This window comes from Salvia hispanica, chromosome 5 (assembly GCF_029641045.1).
Source record: "Salvia hispanica isolate PSC_SH4W2 chromosome 5, Shi_PSC_v1, whole genome shotgun sequence".
NCBI lineage: Eukaryota > Viridiplantae > Streptophyta > Magnoliopsida > Lamiales > Lamiaceae > Salvia > Salvia hispanica.
The window spans coordinates 838,079-861,261 of record NC_142696.1 but is presented as its reverse complement, the minus strand read 5'-3'; the positions used below and the strand labels follow the sequence as shown (position 1 = coordinate 861,261).

General features: G+C 37.4%; 5 protein-coding genes across 5 annotated transcripts; 2 read left to right on the top strand and 3 right to left on the bottom strand.

Annotated features, from left to right (window-relative positions):
• Nucleotides 1-673: 673 nt before the first annotated feature.
• Nucleotides 674-4,686, bottom strand: LOC125190651 (putative boron transporter 7). Its single transcript, XM_048088002.2, has 14 exons — nucleotides 4,600-4,686; nucleotides 3,934-4,046; nucleotides 3,764-3,846; nucleotides 3,496-3,682; nucleotides 3,275-3,413; nucleotides 3,040-3,205; nucleotides 2,802-2,968; nucleotides 2,522-2,695; nucleotides 2,354-2,449; nucleotides 2,168-2,284; nucleotides 1,766-2,079; nucleotides 1,403-1,685; nucleotides 1,153-1,317; nucleotides 674-1,080 (listed from the first exon to the last, which is right to left on the bottom strand). The coding sequence occupies exons 1-14, from the start codon at nucleotides 4,615-4,617 to the stop codon at nucleotides 1,057-1,059; spliced, it is 2,046 nt and encodes a 681-aa protein (XP_047943959.2). The 5' UTR covers nucleotides 4,618-4,686; the 3' UTR covers nucleotides 674-1,056.
• Nucleotides 4,687-5,814: 1,128 nt separating this feature from the next.
• DXPS3 (1-deoxy-D-xylulose 5-phosphate synthase 3) lies at nucleotides 5,815-10,988 on the bottom strand. The gene is made up of 10 exons (XM_048087535.2): nucleotides 10,603-10,988; nucleotides 9,350-9,469; nucleotides 9,100-9,261; nucleotides 8,835-8,979; nucleotides 8,442-8,710; nucleotides 8,076-8,358; nucleotides 7,622-7,914; nucleotides 7,259-7,537; nucleotides 6,869-7,153; nucleotides 5,815-6,169 (listed from the first exon to the last, which is right to left on the bottom strand). Exons 1-10 carry the CDS (start codon nucleotides 10,756-10,758, stop codon nucleotides 6,020-6,022), a joined length of 2,142 nt encoding a protein of 713 aa, XP_047943492.1. The 5' UTR covers nucleotides 10,759-10,988; the 3' UTR covers nucleotides 5,815-6,019.
• Nucleotides 10,989-12,245: 1,257 nt separating this feature from the next.
• LOC125188641 (putative histone H2A variant 3) lies at nucleotides 12,246-14,246 on the top strand. The gene is made up of 2 exons (XM_048085612.2): nucleotides 12,246-12,406; nucleotides 13,748-14,246. The coding sequence occupies exons 1-2, from the start codon at nucleotides 12,296-12,298 to the stop codon at nucleotides 14,042-14,044; spliced, it is 408 nt and encodes a 135-aa protein (XP_047941569.1). The 5' UTR covers nucleotides 12,246-12,295; the 3' UTR covers nucleotides 14,045-14,246.
• A 142-nt stretch (nucleotides 14,247-14,388) lies between these two features.
• On the bottom strand, nucleotides 14,389-16,850 carry LOC125188640 (Acyl-CoA N-acyltransferases (NAT) superfamily protein). The gene is made up of 4 exons (XM_048085611.2): nucleotides 16,725-16,850; nucleotides 16,430-16,632; nucleotides 15,254-15,376; nucleotides 14,389-14,922 (listed from the first exon to the last, which is right to left on the bottom strand). Exons 2-4 carry the CDS (start codon nucleotides 16,584-16,586, stop codon nucleotides 14,705-14,707), a joined length of 498 nt encoding a protein of 165 aa, XP_047941568.1. The 5' UTR covers nucleotides 16,587-16,632; nucleotides 16,725-16,850; the 3' UTR covers nucleotides 14,389-14,704.
• A 1,620-nt stretch (nucleotides 16,851-18,470) lies between these two features.
• LOC125190079 (putative indole-3-pyruvate monooxygenase YUCCA4) lies at nucleotides 18,471-20,453 on the top strand. Its single transcript, XM_048087276.2, has 4 exons — nucleotides 18,471-19,170; nucleotides 19,289-19,537; nucleotides 19,626-19,748; nucleotides 20,163-20,453. The coding sequence occupies exons 1-4, from the start codon at nucleotides 18,526-18,528 to the stop codon at nucleotides 20,367-20,369; spliced, it is 1,224 nt and encodes a 407-aa protein (XP_047943233.1). The 5' UTR covers nucleotides 18,471-18,525; the 3' UTR covers nucleotides 20,370-20,453.
• Nucleotides 20,454-23,183: the final 2,730 nt, after the last annotated feature.

The following is a 23,183-nucleotide window of genomic DNA, read 5'->3' as shown; positions in this document are numbered from 1 at the left end:
GCGAGTTGGGCGTAATCAAACTCATGACAATTAACAATAATCGGTTGGAATCAGGCTTCTTGGTCGGAATCGGAGCTAGGGTTCTTAAGAGAGGGGCGCGAGAGAAGATAGAAAAGAGAGTGACGTTTCGTGTTTTTTAGACTTAGAAAATTTTGGAAGAATGGAGGGTTTTAATTTTGGAAGAAAGAGGAGTTTGTTTTTTTATTTCAAATTCTAATATTCAATTATTTAGCAAAATATTAACCAATTAATAATCTCAGATTAAGTCTAAGTTGGTCAAATTTTCGCTAAATAACTATTGACCGTCAAGAATTAACGGTTCCGTAAAAAATGGATGCAAACGATACCATTTTTCATTTGTTTTGAACTTAATTTTTGAAAAGTGAGTGTTCTGGATCAAAATTATAAATCGGTCATATGTTAAGGACGAAAATAGTACTATACTCTTATTCATAAGTAGTTCACTCTTTTTTAAAAAAACCCGAAGTTTAGAAAATGCAAAAAAATATCGAAATTCATGAATGTTGCGAATTAACCAAAAAATTAGTTAAATGCAAAAAATGTCCAAAAATATTTTTATAAAAATTGTAAAATTAACCTAACTTACAATTTCGAGCTCGAACTACGACAATAATGACATTGAAAAATAACATTACTTACCTACAAAAACACCTTATATCATAGTAAAATCATTTTTATTTCAAGAAAAATGATGTTGGCATCTCAGTCTGTTGCATCAGTTCAAAAAATGGATCAAATAAACTACTCATACAAAAATCATCACTATACATGAACTAAAGAAGCTGACTTTCTTCTTCATTTTCTTTTCTCTCTTTTTTTTCTCTACTTGAAGCAGCAATGCAGCTTCCTGCAGAGCTAATCCGAGTCCGAGGAATCCTCGGCTCTTCGTCTATCATCAACCGCACGCACTCTTCCATCCCGCGCCTCAATTTTCTTGCACATACTATGCTACTCTAGTTGTAGATGATAGAAGAAAAAAAATCGAACAATACACGATTCCACGACAAAAAAGAGACATCTCGTTGCCCCGTCTCCTCACCTCCTCGACGATCCTCCAATCTGCAACAAAAACAACACAATGCATCACAAGAATCATAACCAACTCACATCCTGTTTCCTTTCTTTACTGACCTCGCGGTGCCTGTCGATGAAGCTCAACGACTGGTGCCTGTCGCTGAAGCTCATCGACCGGTGCCTGATCTCCCCCCTGTGAGTTATCATGTTGTCTAAAATCTCCGCATTGGTTACATCGGGGGATAATCCTTCATCCTCAGTGTCAGTGAATCCTCCTTCATCCTGCTTCACCACAGCATTAAACTCATGCTCAGTTTTTCAACGAGTCTAAAAATGTCGTTTCCACAACCACACGCAACGTACGTACCTCGTGCTGCTGCCCCCTCTTGGAAGCGAACGGATGCCCCACGACTTCCTCGTACTCAGCTGCATCCAGCTGCTGCAGATAGTAAGGCGGGAACATCTTCGGCAGGACATGCTCCCTTATGCTAATCAAAAGGAAAAACGGCAAGGGGAATAGAATCCCGGCAATAGGTATCCACGTGATCCCAAAGCAGAGGAGAAGATACGCGAATTGGAAGAGAGTGAACATCGCGATGTATTTGAAAGGAACAGACTCAATGAACGAGGCGTGGAACTCCTCAATGACCCTGCCAAACCAAGATATCATGCACAAGTTATGGTATTGATTCAACCTTTTGAAAATGAGACGAGGCTCAGGGATTGTTACTTGAAACGACGACGTGGAGGGACGAACAGCAGCAGCAGCCTCTCCCAGAACTGGTTACCGGGAAGGCTCTCGATGGCCATGTAGGCGAAGTACCCCCACAAGACGGAGGTTGGTATCATCCTGATCACGGGCATGGCGCACAGGGCGATCCCAACAAGTACAGACTGCAGCAAGTTGCTCATCCTCTGCTCGTTCACTCGGATTGGCAAGTGGAGATCAAGACACTTCTCGGGATCAAATTTTTCATCACGATCTTGACCATCGTGTTTCATCACAGCTTCTTTCAAATTTGCCAAATCTTTATGTGCAGCGTGCTGCAGAAACACGACAAATATATTACGACTAACTATAATCCAAACACTACAAAATCAACGAGGGCAAGAGGAGGGGCAGAGACATTACAGGAGGTGTCTTGTCTATTTCAACAAACACAGCATGCATTCTTCCGTATATATCCAACTGACTCGCGTTTTGGCTCATCCCTTCCTTTGCGTGCTTCATCATCTTCTTCTGCATCTCCTGCAGATCCGAGAATGCGTTTTTAGTATTAAAAAAAATGGGTTTAAATTCAACAAAACGCATCCCCACCTGCTTTTTGAGGACTGCAAGACTCCTAGTGTGCATAGGAGATTGTGGAAGCACCCCGTTCGAAGGAGGAAGCCCGATCAAGCCACAAAGCAAAGTCTGCGTATATTCACGGAAAAAATCTCAGCCAAATCCACAATGCCTGAAGCTAAAGATACCAATCACACTTACCATGAATCCAAGCAACAAGATGTCATAATGATAGGCCGGAGGATTCTGCAGATTGAATTCCTTCGGCTGAGCCATTTGTGAGGCGACACTGTGGTCGAAGAAGTACAATCCCGCGATCATCACTGCTGGTATCAAGGCAGCAAACACATGGCCCACTGATATCTTCCCCATGTCCTGCAAATTTGATGTCGCTTTCAAATGTGTTAGATACTCGTTTTTCTAACATCACGTAAGCAACAAACTCTAGAGAGATTCGACTAATTATGCAAGTGTTTGTTACCTTGATCACAGACCAATGGTTCAACGACTGTTTCTTCCAGGGAGCCGAACCGATCAGCCTCCTCGGAACTTCTGAGGGGAGTCTGCTCGGTGCAGTGTACGATAAGGCAGTCCACACCACAATCATCAATGGAACACCGTAGTCTGCGATTAAACTCCTCACCGTGGCTGCAAAACACACATAAAAGGTACAAAGTTAAACTGCCACGAGTTTTAAGTCACACATACAACTCCCGTACCTGTGCCATAGCGCCACGACCTAGCCTTTCTCGACTTCAGGCAAGTGATAAGCACACCAAACATGAACACAACTGCGAGTAATCCATTGATGTAAAGCCATTGGAACTGGTTTTGTTCTTCTTCGCCATTTTCGCCTTGTGGGACGTGAAACTCACTCACAACGCCCTGTGGTTCGACTACTACTAGTTACAAAAAAAAATTGAGGAATGTGCGCGGAATGTAGTATGTATATACCTTGATGGCTTCTTGCAAGAAAAGCACGGATATCAGCATGCCAAAGAGCTCCCCTGCCACTCTCGTGAAACGAGAAATAATCGTGCAAGCGTTGAATATAGCGAGAAGGAAAAGAATCAATGCAGTCCACACACACACCCTGCTCACATAAAAGGACACCATCAAACGAACGAACCGTGCAATCAAAAAAAAATTATGAAATAGTAAAAAAAATCACTCACCATGCGGCCCAGGCTAAATACAGATCTTTTCCAATGCTGCTCTTGGCAAAACTATACAGATACGAGTACATTATAATGGTAGGCTCTGCAACGCCTAGGATCAGCAACGGCTGCCCCCCAAAAATCGAGTGGATGACACCAAAGATGGCAGTAGACATAAGCGTCTCATCAGTACTCAAGCTCCCGTCTTAACATGAAAATAACACAAACTTTTCATTGACATTGTTGCATAAAACATCGAACACCATCATTTTTTTAAGAAAGTGACCTGTTTCTCGACTCAACTGCTCCCCAAAGGCGACCACGGGGATAGCAGAGGCGAAGAAAATGTATGCTGCTGGAGCCAAAATCCTGCAAAAGTGGCGTATGGAAGCAAAGATAAACATTCACATTATGCTATAAAGAGTGATATTTTCGAGCAAGAACGAAGATTTGAACCTTGGACCGGCACTAAATGAATCGAGCCAATCCTTTTTGTAGCATTTAAGCCTTCCTTTCAAATCATCAGTCACTCCTTTGAAAGGAGTTTTTAGGCCACCCATTTCACAAGACTACAAATCAAGATTCATAGTAAATTTTTTGATTAGTACATTCACACACACATGTACATATATTCATAGATATAAGATACTATGATTCATTAGTAAATATTTTGATCTGTACAATTACACACACAATTAATAAAGACTGCTATAGAAAGATAATGTGATCCCTAAACTCAAATCAAAGGTATTTCAGAAACACTTTATGAATGAATTACTATGTGAAAATGAGTGAAATCAGACATCAGACAATAATACATCATAAAAAACAGTCTCAATCAAGATTCATGATCATCAATTCAACCATTCATCAATTTCCCCCCCAATTCTTCTTGAGTGAAAAAAACATGAAATTTGCCACTAATTACAGGAAAATGCAACCAATCATGAAACACACACATACACACTGTCTTGAGGTGAAATTCATACACACCAAAGCAAACTCAAGATTCAACACAATTAAAAAAAATAAGAAGAGGGTTGTAATAAAGATTCAATCTTTCTAGCAGGGCGTGGATGATTTGCAACACAGAAACCAAATAACACACAAGAAAAAACTCACCTCCTCTTTCTGATGCATGATGATGCATGAAGGTTTGTATTTAGAGAGGGAAAGATTCAGATTACAGAGAAAGAGAAAGAGAAAGCGAAGATTGCATGCATTGATTCAACGCAAGAATTGATGTTTCTACTCTTCTTAAAAAAATTTACTTGAATCGTAAAAAGCGGCGATAGTGTTAGTGAAAAAATTACTCGGTCAGACACCTACTTTTGATTTCCAGTTACATTTTTTCCCTAAATCGTAATTTTGTATTTTTATAAAAATTAAAGAGTTTTTTTTTTAATTAAGCATGTACTCCGCTGCAGAAAACATTTAATTGTGAAATAAAATTGGGATTTTCCGCTGCAGAAAACATTTAAATGATCAAAATCAATGCAATGGGTAGAAAGTTAGATAACACTATTCTGAAAATAAAAATAGGAAAATGATGTTATCTTCGCTTTTTTATCAACGGCATGCAGTTGGGGATTTGGGTGAAATCTAGTGCTTTTTTTTTTCTTAGTCATTTTTAAAAACTTGATAGAAATATAACAAAGTTGTTTGAGGTTGCTGTGACAGAATAGAGTAATTGTGTAATCGAGACAAATAGAAACGTAAAGAAGACACAGATTACCGTGGTTTATCAACGTTGCGTAGGCCACCTCCACGGGCAGGAAACGGAGATCAGATTTTATTCAGAGTGTTTTCAGATTGTGGCTACAGATTTCAGATTGCAAGAATTATGTGCTCTACTCTCATATATATGGCCACACATTAGATAGACTGGGCCTAGAAAATATAATCCTATTCCAAATAGGAAATCTAATCCTATACAGATTCAAGGCATACTAGAAGAGGTCTTGAAAAGATTGAAAAATTACGCAATTGTGTTTATTTTGTTTTTTATACTAGTACATTTTTCTGTAATTTTAGAAAGTACATATGAAATTAACAAGGTAATAACTAATAAAGTCGTAGGAGTACTAATTTTACATCAAAATAAAATAAAAAAGGTATGAAAATGATTAATTGCGTTTTAAAATTGTTTATAAAATTTAAAATTTAAAACGAAATATTTAGATAATTGTTTCGAAAAATTAGATATAAATTGCACATGATGATAATAAATCAATTTATTTTTCAGAATAAATAGTACTATAAAACAAGAAATCATCCCACATGTCATGTCACATAACAATTGTTGAAGTGTAATTCTGATAATTAAATTGACACAAGTAGAAAATTTTATCATTGAATTGATAATTCACAAAAGATTGTGATAAAATTGATACAATTGTTAAAGATCAGGATAAAATCGACAAATTTCAAAGATTCGTCGACGTTTTTTTTCTCACTTCTGCACAAAGACTCTATACATGTTTCTTTGTTCATGCTAATACCTAATCCAATTTTTTTTATTTACTTGTCCACGGTACATACACTAGCACATCAACAGAAGAGCGTCGCGGGTGCGACCGAGCAGATTTAACGCCGTTGCAGCAATGTGGTTCCCGGTCAGCCCCGCGGCTGCAAGCTGCTCGTTAGGCTGGGCCGCCTCGATATAGTTGTCGGGCAGCGTGATCGGGCGCCACTGCAACAAATACGAATGGAAGGAAAAACGGAAAAGAAGCATGTTGTTAGACACTATACGGAGCGTTTTTCCAATAATGCTACAACGTTTGATAAAATATTGGGTGATGCACGAACTTTCAACATTTTCTTGAATAACTAGGCATTTTTCAATAATAACACAAAGTTCAAATAAAATACAATTTATACAAGAGCTTTCGACATTTTCGTAATGGAAGATGTTTGAAGGTCGGATATTAATTTGTGATTTTATCGAAGATCGGGGCATTTTTTAGAAAACTCTCAGGGTCCGTTCGGTACACGACCTTTCGACATTTTCGTAATTGAATTGAATTGAATTGAATTGAATTGAATTGAATTGGAAGATGGTTGATTGCGTGTGTGTTAGTGTGTGTGTGTGTGTGTGTGTGTGACTGTGTGTGCGTGTGTGTGCCAGTGTGTGAGAGTGTGTGTGACTCTGTGCATGTGTGTGTGAAATTGTGTAACTGTGTGCACGACAGTGTGTGTAACTGTGTGTGAAAGTGTTCAATTTTAACATAGGATTTGGAATTGAAGGATTCAATTCCAATTCCACAGTCCCAATTCCGTGGTACCGAATTCTCGTACGATATACGAAATCTCATCATAGTCGACTCTCGACATATATAAAGATCATAAGCATGTTTATTCCATTAGTGGCGTAGAGTACGAAAACGTTTACCTTGACTCCGGCATCTAGAAGACCGTCGAGGGAAATGAACTGAGCAACGTGTGCTCCAAAGCCTCCGATCGAACCTTCCTCGACCGTGATGAGGAACTTGTGGTTCTTGCACAACATCCGCACGAGCTTCATGTCGAGCGGCTTGCAAAACCTCGCATCGGCAACGGTGATGTCTATACCCATTTGCGCGAGCACAGCATGCGCCCGAAGACAATTGTGCACCATCGAACCGAAGCCGAGTAGAGCGATATCTTTACCCTCTAAGAGTAGCCTTCCTCTACCAACCTAATCGTATTCGAACGAATGTATAAGAAACTTCCGTTTAAAGCAAGATTGTACGAATTAAATAGCGGATCGAAATACACGAGGCAGTCGAAACGGTGACACTACCTCGATTGGCTCTCGAAGATACATGCTAGGGTCCAGACTGGCAATGGCACCCCGAGGGTAGCGTAAGCAAACCGGCCGGTCCTCGATGTCGGCAGCCGTGCACACCATACGAGCAAGCTCGATCTCGTCGGACGGTGCCATCACAATCATGTTAGGCAAACACGACATGAATGTGATATCAAAGGCTCCTGAGTGCGCGGCACCATCGGATCCGACTAGTCCAGCACTCGTGAGGACGAAACGCACCGGGATCTTCTGCCTGTCTACGTCGTGAACTACCTGATCAAATCAAAAGCGGAATCAAGATAAATGTATTCGAAATCCGAATTCAAGATCGAAGCTCGGGCAGGGAAGTTAGAAAACCTGATCGTACGCTCTCTGCAGGAACGACGCAGGGATTACACAGAAAGGCTTCAATCCACCACAAGAAAGACCGGCAGAGAAAGTAACTGCGTGCTGCTCGGCCATACCAACATCGAAAAATCTGTCCCCCAATTTGTCTTTTAACGTTCGAAATGGCGTCTCCATCCCCATTCCTGCATGGACCACCACAATATCTTCGTCTATCTCAGACTCGGTGATCAAAGCCTTCACAAAGTGGTCGCTATAGGTTCGGGGTCGAGACCTGATGGGCCCCAATTCAATGGTACACGGACCTGATTGCCAGCATCACAAGAAGAGGAAAGGAATTAAAGATTGAAAGGTAATATGACCATTGACAGGAGCTTTACAGAAATGAGAACGAGACTCGCTATTCGAGCAAAAGCAATCGTAGAAAGCCAAACTACTAACAGGAACTACCGGAAATGGAGCGAACCTTCAATAACGTCTTCCGATGCTTTACCCGTCTGATTATCTTCGCCGGCATACTCTTCCTTTGTCACGACATGAACAAGAACCGGCCCCATCGAATCCAATGAAGCCACTTCGTGCAGAACACAAAGTAGGTCTTCAATGTTGTGTCCGTCAACAGGGCCAATATAATATAACCCAAGCTCCTCGAACAGAGTTGACCCCGTAGGCCCCACCATCCCTCGTGCGTATTCGTCGATCTTGGCAGCCCACTCGTGCATCCCACGGCCTATTCTCTTGGTAAGAACCTGAAATAACGGAGCAAGTGTTAAGATGTAGAGATCTCCTCAAGTTAATACTGTTTTTGTCATTAATGGAGGATCATGGATACCTTGGCGACTTCTCTAAATTTGCGGAAGAATTGGCTAGATTGCAGCTTGCTCAGAGTACTAGACACAGCATTGATCGAAACCTTCGGGGCTTGATCGAGCTTAGGGTTTGAGGCGTGATGGCGGTCATTTAATATGACTACCAAATTCGAATCCAAATAACCAGCATTGCTCATGGCCTCATACACCTGTCCGGCCATGGTCGTTTCGTTGCTGATTACCGAAACTATGCGATCCTTTTTCCCCTTAATATCTCGTGCAACAGCCATTCCTGGATAAAAACAAGAAGTTCGAGTTGAAACGCCCAATTTATGATATAACAACACCTAGTAAAGAAAGGCGTTATTAGATATCTAAAAAAGCAAACGAAATAAATGCAACTTCGATTGGGTTACCAAGTCCGGAAGATATGCTGCTACATCCATGCCCGGTTCCAAACGGGTCATACTCATTACGACACGCATAGCTGGAAAGATTGTTAGCCTGCCCCAATTTACTTAAGCGAGTCCTTCTCCCCGTGAGAAGCTGGTGAGGATATGTCTGTTGAAGCCAATAGCAGAGGAGAGTGAATGAAGTGACACGGTACACACTAATTACGCAATAAATACGTGATGAATTGATGTTTATACACGAATACATAAGTAAAAATTGGATCTTTACTTGGTCTTCGATATCCCAGGCTATCTTGTCCACCGGGGCGTTAAAAACATGATGAATAGCAACTGTTAGCTCTACGGCGGACAAGCTAGGTCGAAAAGATTTGTTAGTTTTTGACAAGATGGATAGTTCCGTGCGAATATCATCTGCCAGCTGCTTCAGCTCCTGCACACAATTTCAGAGGCATGTCGATTCAAGATTCAAAATTCAGGAGTTTATATATGAAAATATATCTAATAAAAGATGGGCAAACCTTCAAAGATAAATTTTTCAAATTCATGGGACTGTCGATCATATCAAGAACTGGTGTGAGGACCTCCTCGTTCGTTGGACCATCTGCGTTCGATGAGCAATGCACATGACCTCCACGCTCCTACATCAATAAATGTCATATTCAGTGACGAGAATTTCAAAAAAAGAAACTATGTAACCAAAACAGCGAGGGTACTCCCGTGCCAATAAATGCCATATGTCGTATCTAAAATAAGACAATTTCATAACTTTGTAGAGTCTGATAGCAAACAAAGCCACGTGGAAGCTCAAACGAAAAAAATAGTCTGTTTTAATTCCCGGAGAATAATTTTATCCTAGCAACTCGTACATAAATGAAAACACTTGCATCATAATTGCTGCACAAATTAAGGAAACACAGCATAATAACAATAAGCAATCTTCGAATGATCTTGTTATTCATAACAACTAAAAACAAACTCGTTCTGCATCATACAACGTCATCCTCCCTAATTTGAGAACGCTGCAAATTCTCTACCCTAATACTAACTACTCTACCGACAAAACCTAATAACTTGTATTGATCTGAAAACACTTGCACATAATTGCTGCACAATATAAGGAAATACTACAGCATATAACAACAAGCAATCTTCCAACGTCTTGTTATTCATAACTACCAAAACAAACTTGTTCTGCATCATTCAACATCATCCTCCCTAATGAGAGAACGCTACGAGTTCTCAACCCTAATACCAACTATTCAAGTAGGGAACCACAATGCTTAATAAGGGAATGTGACTAATTGATTATCCTCAAATTTGATCCATTATCATTGGCTGCATTCAGCATTCCTACCTTCAAAATCTATTGAAATTCATCTATATATAGAAATCATTTCGAAACCAAGTACCCAAACATGCATCAAATGGAAATTTAAAACTAACAAAAAAACAAAATCTGGAGCTCATTACTCTTACTTAATCATCTCAATCAAAGAAAACCAACACACACAAAATTAGAGGTTAATGATACTCCATATACATGAAAACCCAAAATTATCACACACACACACACACACACATCAAAAGTAGAGGTGAATGATAATTCAGGTACATGAAAAAACCCAAAATTAAAACACACACACATAAAAGAGCTGTTTAACATCAATAAAAGTAAACAAAAATATCAATTGAAAGAGCATAGCTATGATCCATCCATGAACAAAAACCAATTCTTATCTCAAAACACAACAACAGAAGCAAAGAATTTCACCTTACACACCAAACTTCGATAAAAACCGAGTCTTGAAAATTCAACATTCGGAGGGAAATTAACAGCTGAGAATTCAAGTTTCCGAGACAAAAATCTTGAACTCCCATCAAGATTAGCACTAATCCCAAAAGGGTTTCGACAGGGAGCAGCAGCCATTGAGCAAGAAGCAAGAATTTTGCAACCCCAACAAAATCAAGATAAAATTTTTTCTGTAAATTAAAAATCAGACGATCATCCTTAAAAAGAAGCCCCAGAAAGTTCTGGAGAAAGAATCAATCTCAAGTTTTTACGGCTTTGTTGGTGAATATGAACAAAAGGAGTGAAGCAAAATGACAAAGTCTTGAATTCTGGCAAGGAGTGATGTAATGATGCTGTGATATGTCAACTGGAGTTTGCAGATGAAAGCGTATGGGCCTTTCATGGGCTATTTCGAAATATCTTTGGGTGTTCATAAATTTAAATTGGTAAAATGTGGATTGTCAAAAATTAGTAGGAGTATTTGATTCTAATTTGAGCAATTTTGTGGGCCCAAAGGAGAAATTTTATATGCTAATCATGTTTTAATATGATCACTGGATTCAAGCATGTACTCCCTCCGTCCACGAATAGGAGTCTCATTTCTATTCGGCATGGGTTTTAAGAAATGTTTAGAAAAGTAGGTGGAAGAAAGTTATTGGAATAGGAGTCTCACTTGTATATATTAGTATTAAATGGTATGTGAGTGGAATGAGTTAGTGAAATGTGGGGTCTCTTTACAATTATGGTAATTATGAACCGGGACTCCTATTCGTGGACGGACCAAAATGGAAAAACGAGACTCCTATTCGTGGACGGAGGGAGTAATATTTTTTCAAAAAAAAATAATAAAATCATGTTTTTAGAAGTATCAAACATTAGCATTTACGCGGTTTGAATTCGAAAAGAGTATCGAGCTATGAAGTATAAATTTATAGCCATATACTAGTATAGGAGTAGTACTCCCTCCGTTTCGTCATAGTTGAGGCGAAACTTTTCGGCACGGAGTTTTAGAAATAAATATTGAGTGTGTTAAATAAATAGATAAAAAGGTAAGAGAGAGAAAAAAGTAGAGAGAATAAAGTATAAAGTGAATAAAGTAGAGAGAATAAAGTAAGAGAAAGTAAAGTAAAAAAGAAAAAAAAAAGTTACCATATAAGGAAATGACTCAACTATGAAGAAACTTTCTGAAATGGTAAAATAACTCAACTATAGTGAAACTGATGGTGTATATACTTTGTCTAGAGAAATATTATAAGTTTCGTTCTCATTTAGTCAACATTAATATTAGTGTTTTTATTTATTAATTTAATTTTAATACTTCAAAAATTGTTAGGAGTAATAATTTAGTAATTTTACAAATCATATAGTAATAATTGATGCCCAAAACTATCTAATTTCTCTATGACTTTAAAAAATAAGTCAATTTTGTTGACATGAACTATACGACACCGGTGCTTACTGATGATTTCATCACATAAAATGTAAAATATGTAGAATTACATTTTCTATTTCATCTCTCTCCTTCAAAGTCCAAAGTGGAGTTAAATGTAATTCCATAAATTAATAGGGGGAAATATACAGTATTCCCATAAATCATGGGGCACAATGCAATTCTCAACAATTCATCAGTTCAATCAAATTTCCGAAAAAGTGGATTTGCAGAGAGAGAAAGAGAATGTCGGGGAAGGGAGCCAAGGGGTTGTTGACGGGTAAAACCCCAGCTTCAAAGGACAAAGACAAGGACAAGAAGAAGCCTATCACTCGCTCCTCCCGCGCTGGTCTTCAGGTTTTCCTTCTCTCTCTACCTCATTTTCACTTTTCACCCTTCAATTCCACCGATCGCTTCACTTTCTCAGCTAAATTTCGGTTGAATTGCGTATTTAATTTCGTTTTCGCCATTCAATTCTACCTAACGCTTCAATTTCTCTGCTCAATTTGTGTTGAATTGCGTTTTTGTGAGCTCAGCACTGACGTGGGTCGCCAATTTGAAAATAAAGTAAATGATTTGGGATTTTTTGTGGCTTTCGTGATTCTCTACTGCTCATGGGGAGCTCCTCTTCTTTTTTCTTGCTTAGATTGAAGTGTTTTGGGAGTTTCATGTAATTGAAATGAGTTATAACTTATGATCTCACACTAAAAGGGAGATTGAAAATAAGAACCCTAGAAACTTGAAGAAGGAAAGAACTTGCTCAGAATTTAGGAAAACAACTGATTGGGGGATTTGAGAGGAGAGAGTATCACTAATGTCAGTAACAATGAAATATAGGAGTATTAAAAAATGCTCATTTGCTCATTTGTATAGTTTAATGAATTTCATGATCATGTGATGAATCCCATTTTTGTAGAATTCCTTGTTTTGGGTTCTGTTGATGTTCGAGGATAAGGTCGGGGCTATAAAAAAGAATACATTTTGAGATGAGGGAGTGTTTTTTTAATATTATCAAGGATGAAACTGAATCAGAGTTGTTCTTTTCTCTGGGTTGTGTTTTCTCTTAAGGTAAACTTGCTACTGAAAATACGTTCAAGAATCTACGTAGCTTAAGTCTAGGAAATTGGGGTCTTGATAATATTATGTAAAGGAGGTTTGATGCTTGAGGTTCGATCTCGTAAGCAAAGAGTTAGTTTGATCACATAAGGAACATATTTGGATTGAGTTTCTCTAAGATTTCTTGGCATCCTGTTTGGATGAGGTCTAGGCTAAGGTTTGGAATGAGGTTATCTTGAACTATAATAAGTTGATTTTGAGCTCAGGGATGGAAATCAAACCTGAGATCTTCGTACTTGAATTGTTTTTTTGGTGTTTAGCTCATTTAATTGATTTCTTGGCACTGTGTTTGGAACGAGGTTATCTTGAACTATACACTAGTAAGTTGATTTTGAGCTCAAGGATGGAAATCGAAGTCATAATATTCTAGCTTGAATTGTTTTCTTGATTTTATGACTTCATCTTGTTTAATTCTTTCCATTGAAGTAGATAGTTATAGCGTGATACAAGACTAGTGGTTGTCTCTTGTCTGGATCCCGTAATGTCATAGACGAGAAAACGACTATTGGAATGTGGCAAGATCTATTATTTCATTTTACCTATCATCTGCAATTTGCTATAATTTCATCTCTGTCTCTGTAGTTCCCAGTTGGGCGTATTCACCGGCTTCTGAAGGCTCGAGCAACGGCCCATGGCAGGGTGGGTGCAACAGCTGCAGTCTACTCAGCCGCCATTCTAGAGTACTTAACGGCTGAAGTGTTGGAGCTGGCTGGGAACGCGAGCAAGGATCTGAAAGTGAAGCGTATCACACCACGGCATCTGCAGCTGGCAATCCGTGGAGACGAGGAGCTCGACACCCTTATCAAAGGAACCATAGCTGGTGGTGGTGTGATCCCACACATCCACAAGTCCCTAATCAACAAGTCGTCCAAGGAGTGAATGCTGCTAGGTGTCCCTTTTTTGTCTCTCCACAAATTGCAACGGCGGTCGACCGGCTGATCGTGGAGGTGGTTTTTAAGGTATTAGGGCTACGAGCTTAGTCTGTGTACATTTTTTGTCTGTGTATTTTGCTACAATGTTTGTAGACAAGAATGGTGTTCATTATTGTCTGTTTCAAGAGTTTCTGTGAAATCTTCTCGCTTGTTTTGGTGTGGCTTATATATGTCCTTATTTAAGTTATTTTAGTATAGTTTTCTGAAAGACAAAAACATGGAGAGAGAGAGAATCAATTATATCAGTTAAAAATATTTCAACCCAAATGGCTAACCCTCTAAATGAAAAGGTTTAAAATCAAGTTATATGATAAGCTGTCTGCTTATAATAAATAGGAGTAGTAATCAAGAGTCAATTCATCTCCCAAAATGCAAAAATTTGAAGCAAAATCTGACATAACACATCTAAATCCAACACCCACTTTTTTTTCTTGTACAATGAAATAATAGATCTTGACACATTCCAGAAAAAGAAATCTTGACTCACTTTGGTAATTTTACCGACGAACAATGAATGATTGAACTCAACACTCTCCAGATCCCAAAACTGGTTTAAAATGTTTCCTGATAGCAACACTGAGTGTTCAAGAAACTCTCTTCAAGTGTATCATTTCGCCGACTGGTGCTCAGTGATGAACTTTGTGACGACGAAGCAATCTGGTGGCGTGATGTTTGTGTAATAGTTGTGGATAGTGTCTGTGATTTCAAACCCGAATTTCTTGTAGAACTTGATGGCATCATCGTTGTTTGTCTGCACATGTAAGTAGACCTCACCAATGTTCTGCTTTGTGCAGAGATCAAGAATATGATTCAACAGTTTTGTACCTACAAAACATCATGTGGAACAGAGTTTTAATCAACAGCTAGAAATTCTCAACTAGAAGACTGAGGGCAGCTATGATAGTATCTTGAGACACTCATACTGTTGACTGCAATCAACTACGTATAGATACACCCTTTAAGTGGGAAACCAAGACTGATTCCATGACTCTTGAGCACTAAAAAAACGATTTGCTGATAAAATATTCAGTTAACTTCGCAAGTACTTGACATGATCATCAATTTTTAAGGCTCTTGAGTTATTCAATTTTGCTTACAAAACCAAAATCTTAGTTCATAACAATTTCCAAGGGAGGTAAGAGACAATAAGGCTTACCAATGCCTAACCCGCGATATGGAGCCAAAACACCCAATGTCATTATGTATACACGAACACCGCCATTTTCCTTCTTCTCAAGACGGCAGGCGATAGACCCGACACAAATGTCACAATAATAGGCTGAAAAGATGAAATTTCAGAATTCAGAATGCGCACATAATCTCCTAGAAACATAAATATAGCAAGGCTCTATCATGCTTTTCCGTTTTGTTTCCAAATCATGCTATCTTCCAGTATTACAAATTCCACCAGCATACTTTTCTCTGTTACATTTCCTTGATTCTCCTTTCCAAGCAGTTATTCTAGTAAAACATAACACATCTCCCGACTACAAAAGCACCTACATTCAACATACTCCATCTCAGTTTTCACTAAGAGGACAGAAATATACTCAAATTCTCTTTCATTTTGAATCAAGGTAATCATGGACATATTCATGCAAATAGCAAAGGCAACTACGTGTAATCCCCTTACTACTGGAATCTGAGTTAGGTGAGTTATGTATGCCAACAATTTATTGCTATTACACGGGAACACCATCCCTTCTCCTTTCAGTTGTGTAGGCAACGCAAATAGTACAGAACAATATCGTGTAAGAGTAATAAACTCAACGCCTGAAGCCTACCACTAACATACAATAAAGTTACTGTTACTTCTCTGCAGTTAAAACAAGACCAACTATTTTTTTCCCTGATAATGGCTTTTCAACAAATGCAATTACTGAAACTCCAACATGTTTAGAATTCAGGTGCCTTTTGTTCGAGTATGGGAATATTGGATATGGTTCTATTGAAATGTTAAACTCCCAAAGTAAGATGATTTTGGCAATTCATATTTTTACTAACTAGTTACAAGTACTACTGAATTCTCTCCTACATACAGCAAAAAATCCAACATTTCAAATAATACCACACAAACAATAGCAAAAAAGCCAGCATTCTCCCATTAATCAGCCTAATTATGTAACCTAATCTGTAACAACAGAACCAATTCCTTCAGCATAGCCTAAACAGATCATTCGATCCAACCAATAAAATTTTCCAATCCACTTCCCCAATTGTCGCCCCAAAGCAACAATTCTCAACTACTTAAAGAAATTAACATGCGAATTAATCATGAAATCAAGAAAAATCTCAGAAAAAAACAAACACATTCCTGGTAGTGAGAACGGACCTAATTTAGTAAATTCACCGGAGGCGAGAGCATCTGTGTAGTATTTATCGTTGTAGCGAACTGGAAACAGCGCGATGTTGAGCTTTTTCAGCTGCATCAAATTCTTGTCCCTCACACCATCCAGAGAAATTGTGAGTTCTCTCCCTGCACTCCCCATTTTTCCTACTTCAACCCAATTTCGATTCTCAATCACACCTATCTATCTGCAATTAGCCAATCACAAATCAAAATTGGCTGAAGAACAAGCAGAGGTAATAGGCGATTGCAACTGTAGATTTATGAGAGAGATGTTTACACTGCGGAAAGAAACGACGAAACTTCGAGAAGTAGCAGAAGCGGCGGCTGTAGAGAAATGGGGATGAAAACATATACGACGGCGTTTTGCTGCCAACCCCTCCACTATTGTTGTTGACGATTTTGCCACTCCCTTAAAATTTCCTTCATTCAATTTTGACTTTTCGAGGCTTTTTAAAAAAAGAAAATATATAATTTTCAAAAAAAAAAGAGGGAACGTCTTTTTTAGTCTACGAACTTTGCCAAAGTATCATTTTAGGTCCGTAAACTTTTATAATATCATTTCAAGTCCATCAACTATGAGTTAATATCATTTGAAGTACTTTTTTACTACTTCCAAGTTTTATAGGACGAAAATACCCTCAATAACTTAAAGGGTATATATTTTTAATAAACTTATAATATACTCATATTTTTTATAAATATCTTTACAATATATTTTTGACAAATTTTTTAAATATAATTTGACCTTTAATATTATCACTTAATTATGTGACATGCAAGTAAAATTATTTTTCTTCAATTTTTTATATTAAAGAATTTTAAAATTGAATAAAGAACTTTTCTTTAATAATAAAAAATTAAATAAGGACCTTTTCTTGCATGTCACAAAATTAAGTGATAATATTTAAGGTCAAATTATATTTAGAAAATTCATCAAAAATATATAGTAAAGATATTTATAAAAAAATATGAGTATATGATAAGTTTATTAAAAATATATACCCTTTAAGGTATCAAGGGTATTTTTGTCAAAAAAACTTGGAAATAGTAAAAAAGTACTTCAAATGATATTAACCCATAGTTGATGGACCTGAAATGATATTTTCAAAGTTCACGAACCTAAAATGATACTTTGACAAAGTTCGTGGACCAAAAAAGATGTTCTCTAAAAAAAATACACTCATTTTTCAATTTTATTTTTTTCTTAAATTGGGAGGATTATTTGGGAATTAATCACGATGTCACATAATTGAATCAGAAAAATTACTACTCCGTTATTATTTGGTCACTAAAATTGATACTACTAATTTATTTCGACATACAAGAACAAAAATAAATGATGGTATATCTATGTTTGAAATGAAAATTGACAGAAATGTAAATAATGGGCCTTAATTATTTCTAGAAATAAAATATTCATGAATTTGAGCCTTAATGCGTGGGGCTTTTTGAAATTTTGAACTAATTGGGCTGCACAAATGAGAATGGGCCCAGCAAAGAATAGTTCACTTAATTAAGAGAACTAATTTAATTTTATTATGATAAACTTTCCCATGTGAGGAGAGGATGAGTCAATTCATATTCTTAGTTATAGACCCCTTAAATATTAGTACTCCATGTACAATACTATGACGTGATTTTTGTCCATATAATAGATTAAAAAAAACAATTCATTCTTGTAAACCAAAATTATACTACAATCATGAATTCATGATAGTATTATTTTAGTAATCAAAAAGCCTCGAACATGATTCTGTTTTGGTGATAAAAAAATGAGCAAAACCCAATAAACTACTAGTATGCTTAAAAATTCAAACCAAACTCCATTTCAATTAATAAGTATCAAATATTATCAAAATTCACAACACACTCAACTCATCCAAATACAAAAAAACCACAGAAAATGAAAAACCGTTTTGCAGAATCCAACTGAAAACACACACACTAAAAACACAGTGATTTACCACTCTTTAAAACCCCCACACTTCCCCTGCTCCAAAAAACAGAGTCTTCCCCCATCCCTTAAAACACACACACTACCTAAAACCACCTTTCCCCTTCTCCTTCCATCCCTCCAAATGCCTCCTCCCACCAACGACGCCGACGACACGGCCCGGGCCATCAGCTGCATGCTAGTGCCCGGGCCCGTGATCGTGGGCGCGGGCCCCTCAGGCCTCGCCGTGGCGGCCTGCCTCAAGATAAACAACGTCTCGTCCCTCGTCCTCGAACGGAGCTCCTGCCTCGCCTCGCTGTGGCAGGACCGGACCTACGACCGCCTCAAGCTCCACCTCCCGAGAAACTTCTGTCGGCTCCCGTTCCTCGATTTCCCGCCAAATTTCCCCACGTACCCGACGAGGGACCAGTTCGTCGCGTACGTGGAGTCCTACGCCCGGCACTTCTCGATCAGGCCGCGGTTCGGCCAGACCGTGGCCCGGGCCGAATTCGACCCGGCGGCCGGGCTCTGGAGGGTCCAGAGCCAGGACTGCATTTACCTCACTAGCTTCCTGGTGGTCGCTAGTGGGGAAAATGCAGAGCCCGTGATCCCCGAGATCACGGGCCTCGACGCGTTCCCGGGGCCCGTGATCCATACGTGCGCGTATAAATCGGGCCTCGGGTTTCGGGGCCAGAGGGTTTTGGTTTTGGGGTGTGGGAATAGTGGCATGGAAGTTAGCTTAGATCTTTGCAGATATAATGCAATTCCTCACATGGTGGTCAGAAATTCAGTAATTATTTTTCACCCTAATAGTTTTATTTTATTTTTTTTGCTATGGTGAAAAAAGTACAATTTTTTTTTCTTCAATTGAGGTGAAAATTAATGTTTTCTCTTTATATGATGTATAGGTACATATTTTGCCTAGGGATGTGTTTGGAATTTCCACATTTGCATTAGCTATGGCACTTCTCAAATGGTTGCCTTTGAGATTAGTGGACAAATTTCTACTTGTGATGGCCACATTGACATTAGGTCAGACCGAGGGTTTCGGGCTGCCTCGGCCAAAAATCGGGCCGATCGGGCTCAAGAACGCCACCGGGAAGACTCCGGTGCTAGACGTTGGAGCGTTCAATCTGATTAAATCAGGCAAGATTAAGGTAAACACTAAATATTTTTGTAAAATCTACTATGTATATACTTATATTTTGTTTATTTGATTGGATAATAGTAATTATATTTATTTAGGTGATGAAAGGTGTGAGAGAGATAACAAAAAGGGGAGCCAAATTTATGGATGGTCAAGAAAAAGAATTTGATTCCATAATATTGGCAACTGGATATAAGAGCAATGTGGCTAGTTGGCTCAAGGTATATTGCATTTGTAAATATTTTTTAAAAATTTTTTATGTATGGATAATTCAAATATTTATTTTAGTGGGGTTTTGATGATGTGTCATTATAATGTATGTTCTTTTGTTATTTAATTTGAGCCTACATTTGGCTAAAGCATTAGTACCTACAATCTCTTATCTAGATGAAAGAATCTTAGTTCAAAATGCTCTAAAATGGTAGGTTTTTTAGGTTCGAAAATGGACATTTGTAGTGAATGTTAGGCATTGCATACAATTTGTTTTTTTTTTAATAATATTCCCAACTTTTTTATATTTTCAAAATTACAATATTTCCTAAAGAAATTACGGAATCTATACTGTTGCACGATTACACGACTCAACCCACTAGTCGTAAAATAAAAAGTTGATAATGTGGTGATTTGGGGTACAGGGAAGTGATTTTTTCACGGAAGATGGAATGCCAAAGGCCTCGTTTCCTAATGGTTGGAGGGGAAACGACGGGTTATACGTGGTCGGTTTTACGAGGCAAGGGATTCTTGGAACATCATCGGATGCACTAAAGATTGCTGCAGATATTGCTCACAAACTTAGGATTATGAAAGGCTGCAGAAGTAGTACGAGGAAATCAAGATACTAAGATGTAATTATTGTGTTTTTTTTCTGCAAAGAACAAAAGTTATGTAAAGCTTTTGATGTTTCTGGTTTTTTTATAAATATAATAGTCAACCTAAAAATATTCAAGATTTTTTTTTGTTTGGTTCTAATTTCACATTCTTATTCATGTTTAGTATTAGTGTGAAATTGTGAATTATATGCTCTTTGGAAGACTTTGAGAAAAATGAGGCACCTAATTAATCTCTAATTAATAGTATACTAGTACTTATTTTAACTACTCCTGTAATAACAACTTACCTAATTAATCCATAGTTAACAATAACATTACATGATGGAGTATATTTCTTACACTAGAGTACTAGACATCCAATTTCTCCAACACAAGATTTAATCAATATTGGAAACATCTTGCTCTATATAATCCTCCACACTGAATTTTTTACTTTCCAAGTTCAAGTATATTTTTCTAAAATTTACCACTTCACTTCATACATACACACATGATTTTAGCACTCCTAAAACTAATAAAAAAAACAATTTTTATATACCCGACTCAATTATTTCATAATTTTATCATCATTTTAGCTTTGGACATCTTAAGTTAAGTCCAATTAGCATTCATATATAAGACTCTAGCCGCTGCCTTGTTACCGCAAGCAACTACTCGGACTTCGAGATCTTCAAGTCGTTGTAATAGTCCGAAGAAAGAAAAACTCGATAGCTATAAGATTTCCATTGCTGCCTTATTTTCCGCCAACGACTACTTGGATTTCGAAATTTCAAGTCATTGTAATTTTTCGAAGAAAGAAAGTCGATAGCTATAAGACTTCAGTTGCTGCCTCGTTACGCTAACCATTACTCGTACTCGGAGACTTCATGTCGCTGTAATTGTCCGCCGCACCTACAAATATGAAATCTTGGATCCGCCACCATATATATATTATACTTAATTAATTAAATATGTTTATATTTATAATTTCCACGTGACGTGAGGCATGGCCATGCATGTAGGTTAAGTCTAGAATAGGGTAAACAAGTATAAATTGGCATGACATGGCATGCATAAGTAGTGATCATAATTTGACAGAAGTCTTACATTTTGGCATGCATGCCATTTTTACACGACAAATCGTTTTTCCCACTCTTTCCATTTCCTATCTTTTTTTCCTGCATATCTTCCACTTCTATTCATTTTCCATTCTGCTCCTATCAATTATTTTGGGCCCCTTTGTCTTCTTATGCAGTGACAGATCCAAGAAACCGAACTTGTGGGATTGAAATGAAAGAGCGAATTTAATGGAGTAGTATTTTCCGGTGTAGGGCTCGTATAACCCCACCTCCGTCGATCAATGCTCATGTTCAAACTTAAGACATTTGACCTCGTGAATACCTATTTCATACTAGGTCATCCACATTAGGCGGTTTTTTTTATCATTCTCCACACACTGCACGTACAATTTGAGATATCTACACACTATACGATACCCATGATCTACAAGTTTGCGTTGTAGATATCTCCTACTTTAACCCAATTTCAACTTGTTTACTTTTATATATATCAGCCTTTACACTTGAAAAATCAAGATAAAAAACTTCGCATTGTGAATACACACTCTCACTAAATCATCTAAAAAACAATTTTTTGAAATATTTGTTCTTTTGTGGGATTTCTGCATAGGAATGGACCTCTCTCTTCACACACAATATGAATAAAAATATTAGTTTTTGTTTATTATATGTGTATCAGCTATTATTGATTAAGGTCCACAAGAAATTCTCTTTGTCTCAATGAGGATTGCGTGAGTTAGGGTCCACTTTTTTTTTACCTGTTTAAGCTCAGTGGCATGTTGCTTTTAAAGCTGCAAATAATTGACTACTGAATTCAACTATATTTCACATCTTAATAAGACAATACCGACTAGACTTATAAGACATTCGATTTATGAACTATATCACGAAAAATTTACCATCGCTACATTAGAACAAAGATGGGTGTAGAATAAAAGATTGGTTAGGACTATATCTTTCAAAATTATTTAAAAATATATTTTTAAGCAATTCAAATCTTGATACGAGCTTTTGCCTAACAAATTATGAAATTTGGAAAACTTTGGGCATTCAAAGAAAAAAATTAAAATATTTGTGGAAGCTCAAGTGGCTAGAAAAAAATTTACAAACTAAAAACGGGTGCAGAAAAAAAGATCGGTTATGACTATATCTTTTCAAATTATTCAAAAATATATTTTTAAGCAATTCAAATCTTGATACAAGCTTTTGCATTACAATTATATAGACTTTGATTAACTTTGGGCATTCAAAGAAAAAAAATAAAATAAAATAAGCTTTGTAGAAGCTCAAGTCTCTTGTCCACTCTATATGTGTCCGCCTATGGTTCAATCACTCTACCTCCAGACCAACACATGCTACTTTTAATGTTTCTCTCTTAGCAACGAGACAAGTTTTAGGATGGTCACCTCCTCTCCCAGCACATATGATTCCCAATATTATTTTCTTGGAATGTTTGTTTGTACATTGATAATGACTATGATAAGGACAAAGTTATCAAAATACTTCAGCAACCATCGATTAATTGTATTATTTTGACATATTTGATTTTAAAAAATGTGAACAAACAAAAGGGTATACAGAATAAGTAATGAAATATAATTTTCTTTTTTTATATTAATTTTATATCAAAATATTAGTGGAATAAATTAGTAGATCGTGAGACTCATTTATAAAAAAAAGTAGTAATGATAAAAGGTAAATGAAACAATTATTCATATCAGACAACTAATCGCATAACAGAGAATATTTATTTGTACATAATGAGTAT

What these genes read in the sequence shown, in the direction of transcription:
- LOC125190651 (XM_048088002.2), bottom strand. An exon ending in TCTTGTTGCTTGGATTCATG is followed by an intron (nt 2,450 to 2,521) that starts GTAAGTGTGATT and finishes GAATATACGCAG; the next exon opens with ACTTTGCTTTGTGGCTTGAT. An exon ending in TTGCAGTCCTCAAAAAGCAG is followed by an intron (nt 2,285 to 2,353) that starts GTGGGGATGCGT and finishes TCGGATCTGCAG; the next exon opens with GAGATGCAGAAGAAGATGAT.
- DXPS3 (XM_048087535.2), bottom strand. Translation starts at nt 10,758, where the DNA reads ATGGCTGCTGCTCCCTGTCGAAACCCTTTTGGGATTAGTGCTAATCTT. An exon ending in CCTGGGATATCGAAGACCAA is followed by an intron (nt 8,980 to 9,099) that starts GTAAAGATCCAA and finishes TGGCTTCAACAG; the next exon opens with ACATATCCTCACCAGCTTCT. An exon ending in AATTTAGAGAAGTCGCCAAG is followed by an intron (nt 8,359 to 8,441) that starts GTATCCATGATC and finishes CCGTTATTTCAG; the next exon opens with GTTCTTACCAAGAGAATAGG.
- LOC125188641 (XM_048085612.2), top strand. Translation starts at nt 12,296, where the DNA reads ATGTCGGGGAAGGGAGCCAAGGGGTTGTTGACGGGTAAAACCCCAGCT. An exon ending in CCTCCCGCGCTGGTCTTCAG is followed by an intron (nt 12,407 to 13,747) that starts GTTTTCCTTCTC and finishes CTGTCTCTGTAG; the next exon opens with TTCCCAGTTGGGCGTATTCA.
- LOC125188640 (XM_048085611.2), bottom strand. Translation starts at nt 16,586, where the DNA reads ATGGGGAGTGCAGGGAGAGAACTCACAATTTCTCTGGATGGTGTGAGG. An exon ending in CGGTGAATTTACTAAATTAG is followed by an intron (nt 15,377 to 16,429) that starts GTCCGTTCTCAC and finishes TCATCTTTTCAG; the next exon opens with CCTATTATTGTGACATTTGT. An exon ending in ATATCGCGGGTTAGGCATTG is followed by an intron (nt 14,923 to 15,253) that starts GTAAGCCTTATT and finishes GATGTTTTGTAG; the next exon opens with GTACAAAACTGTTGAATCAT.
- LOC125190079 (XM_048087276.2), top strand. Translation starts at nt 18,526, where the DNA reads ATGCCTCCTCCCACCAACGACGCCGACGACACGGCCCGGGCCATCAGC. An exon ending in TTAAATCAGGCAAGATTAAG is followed by an intron (nt 19,538 to 19,625) that starts GTAAACACTAAA and finishes ATATTTATTTAG; the next exon opens with GTGATGAAAGGTGTGAGAGA. An exon ending in ATGTGGCTAGTTGGCTCAAG is followed by an intron (nt 19,749 to 20,162) that starts GTATATTGCATT and finishes TTTGGGGTACAG; the next exon opens with GGAAGTGATTTTTTCACGGA.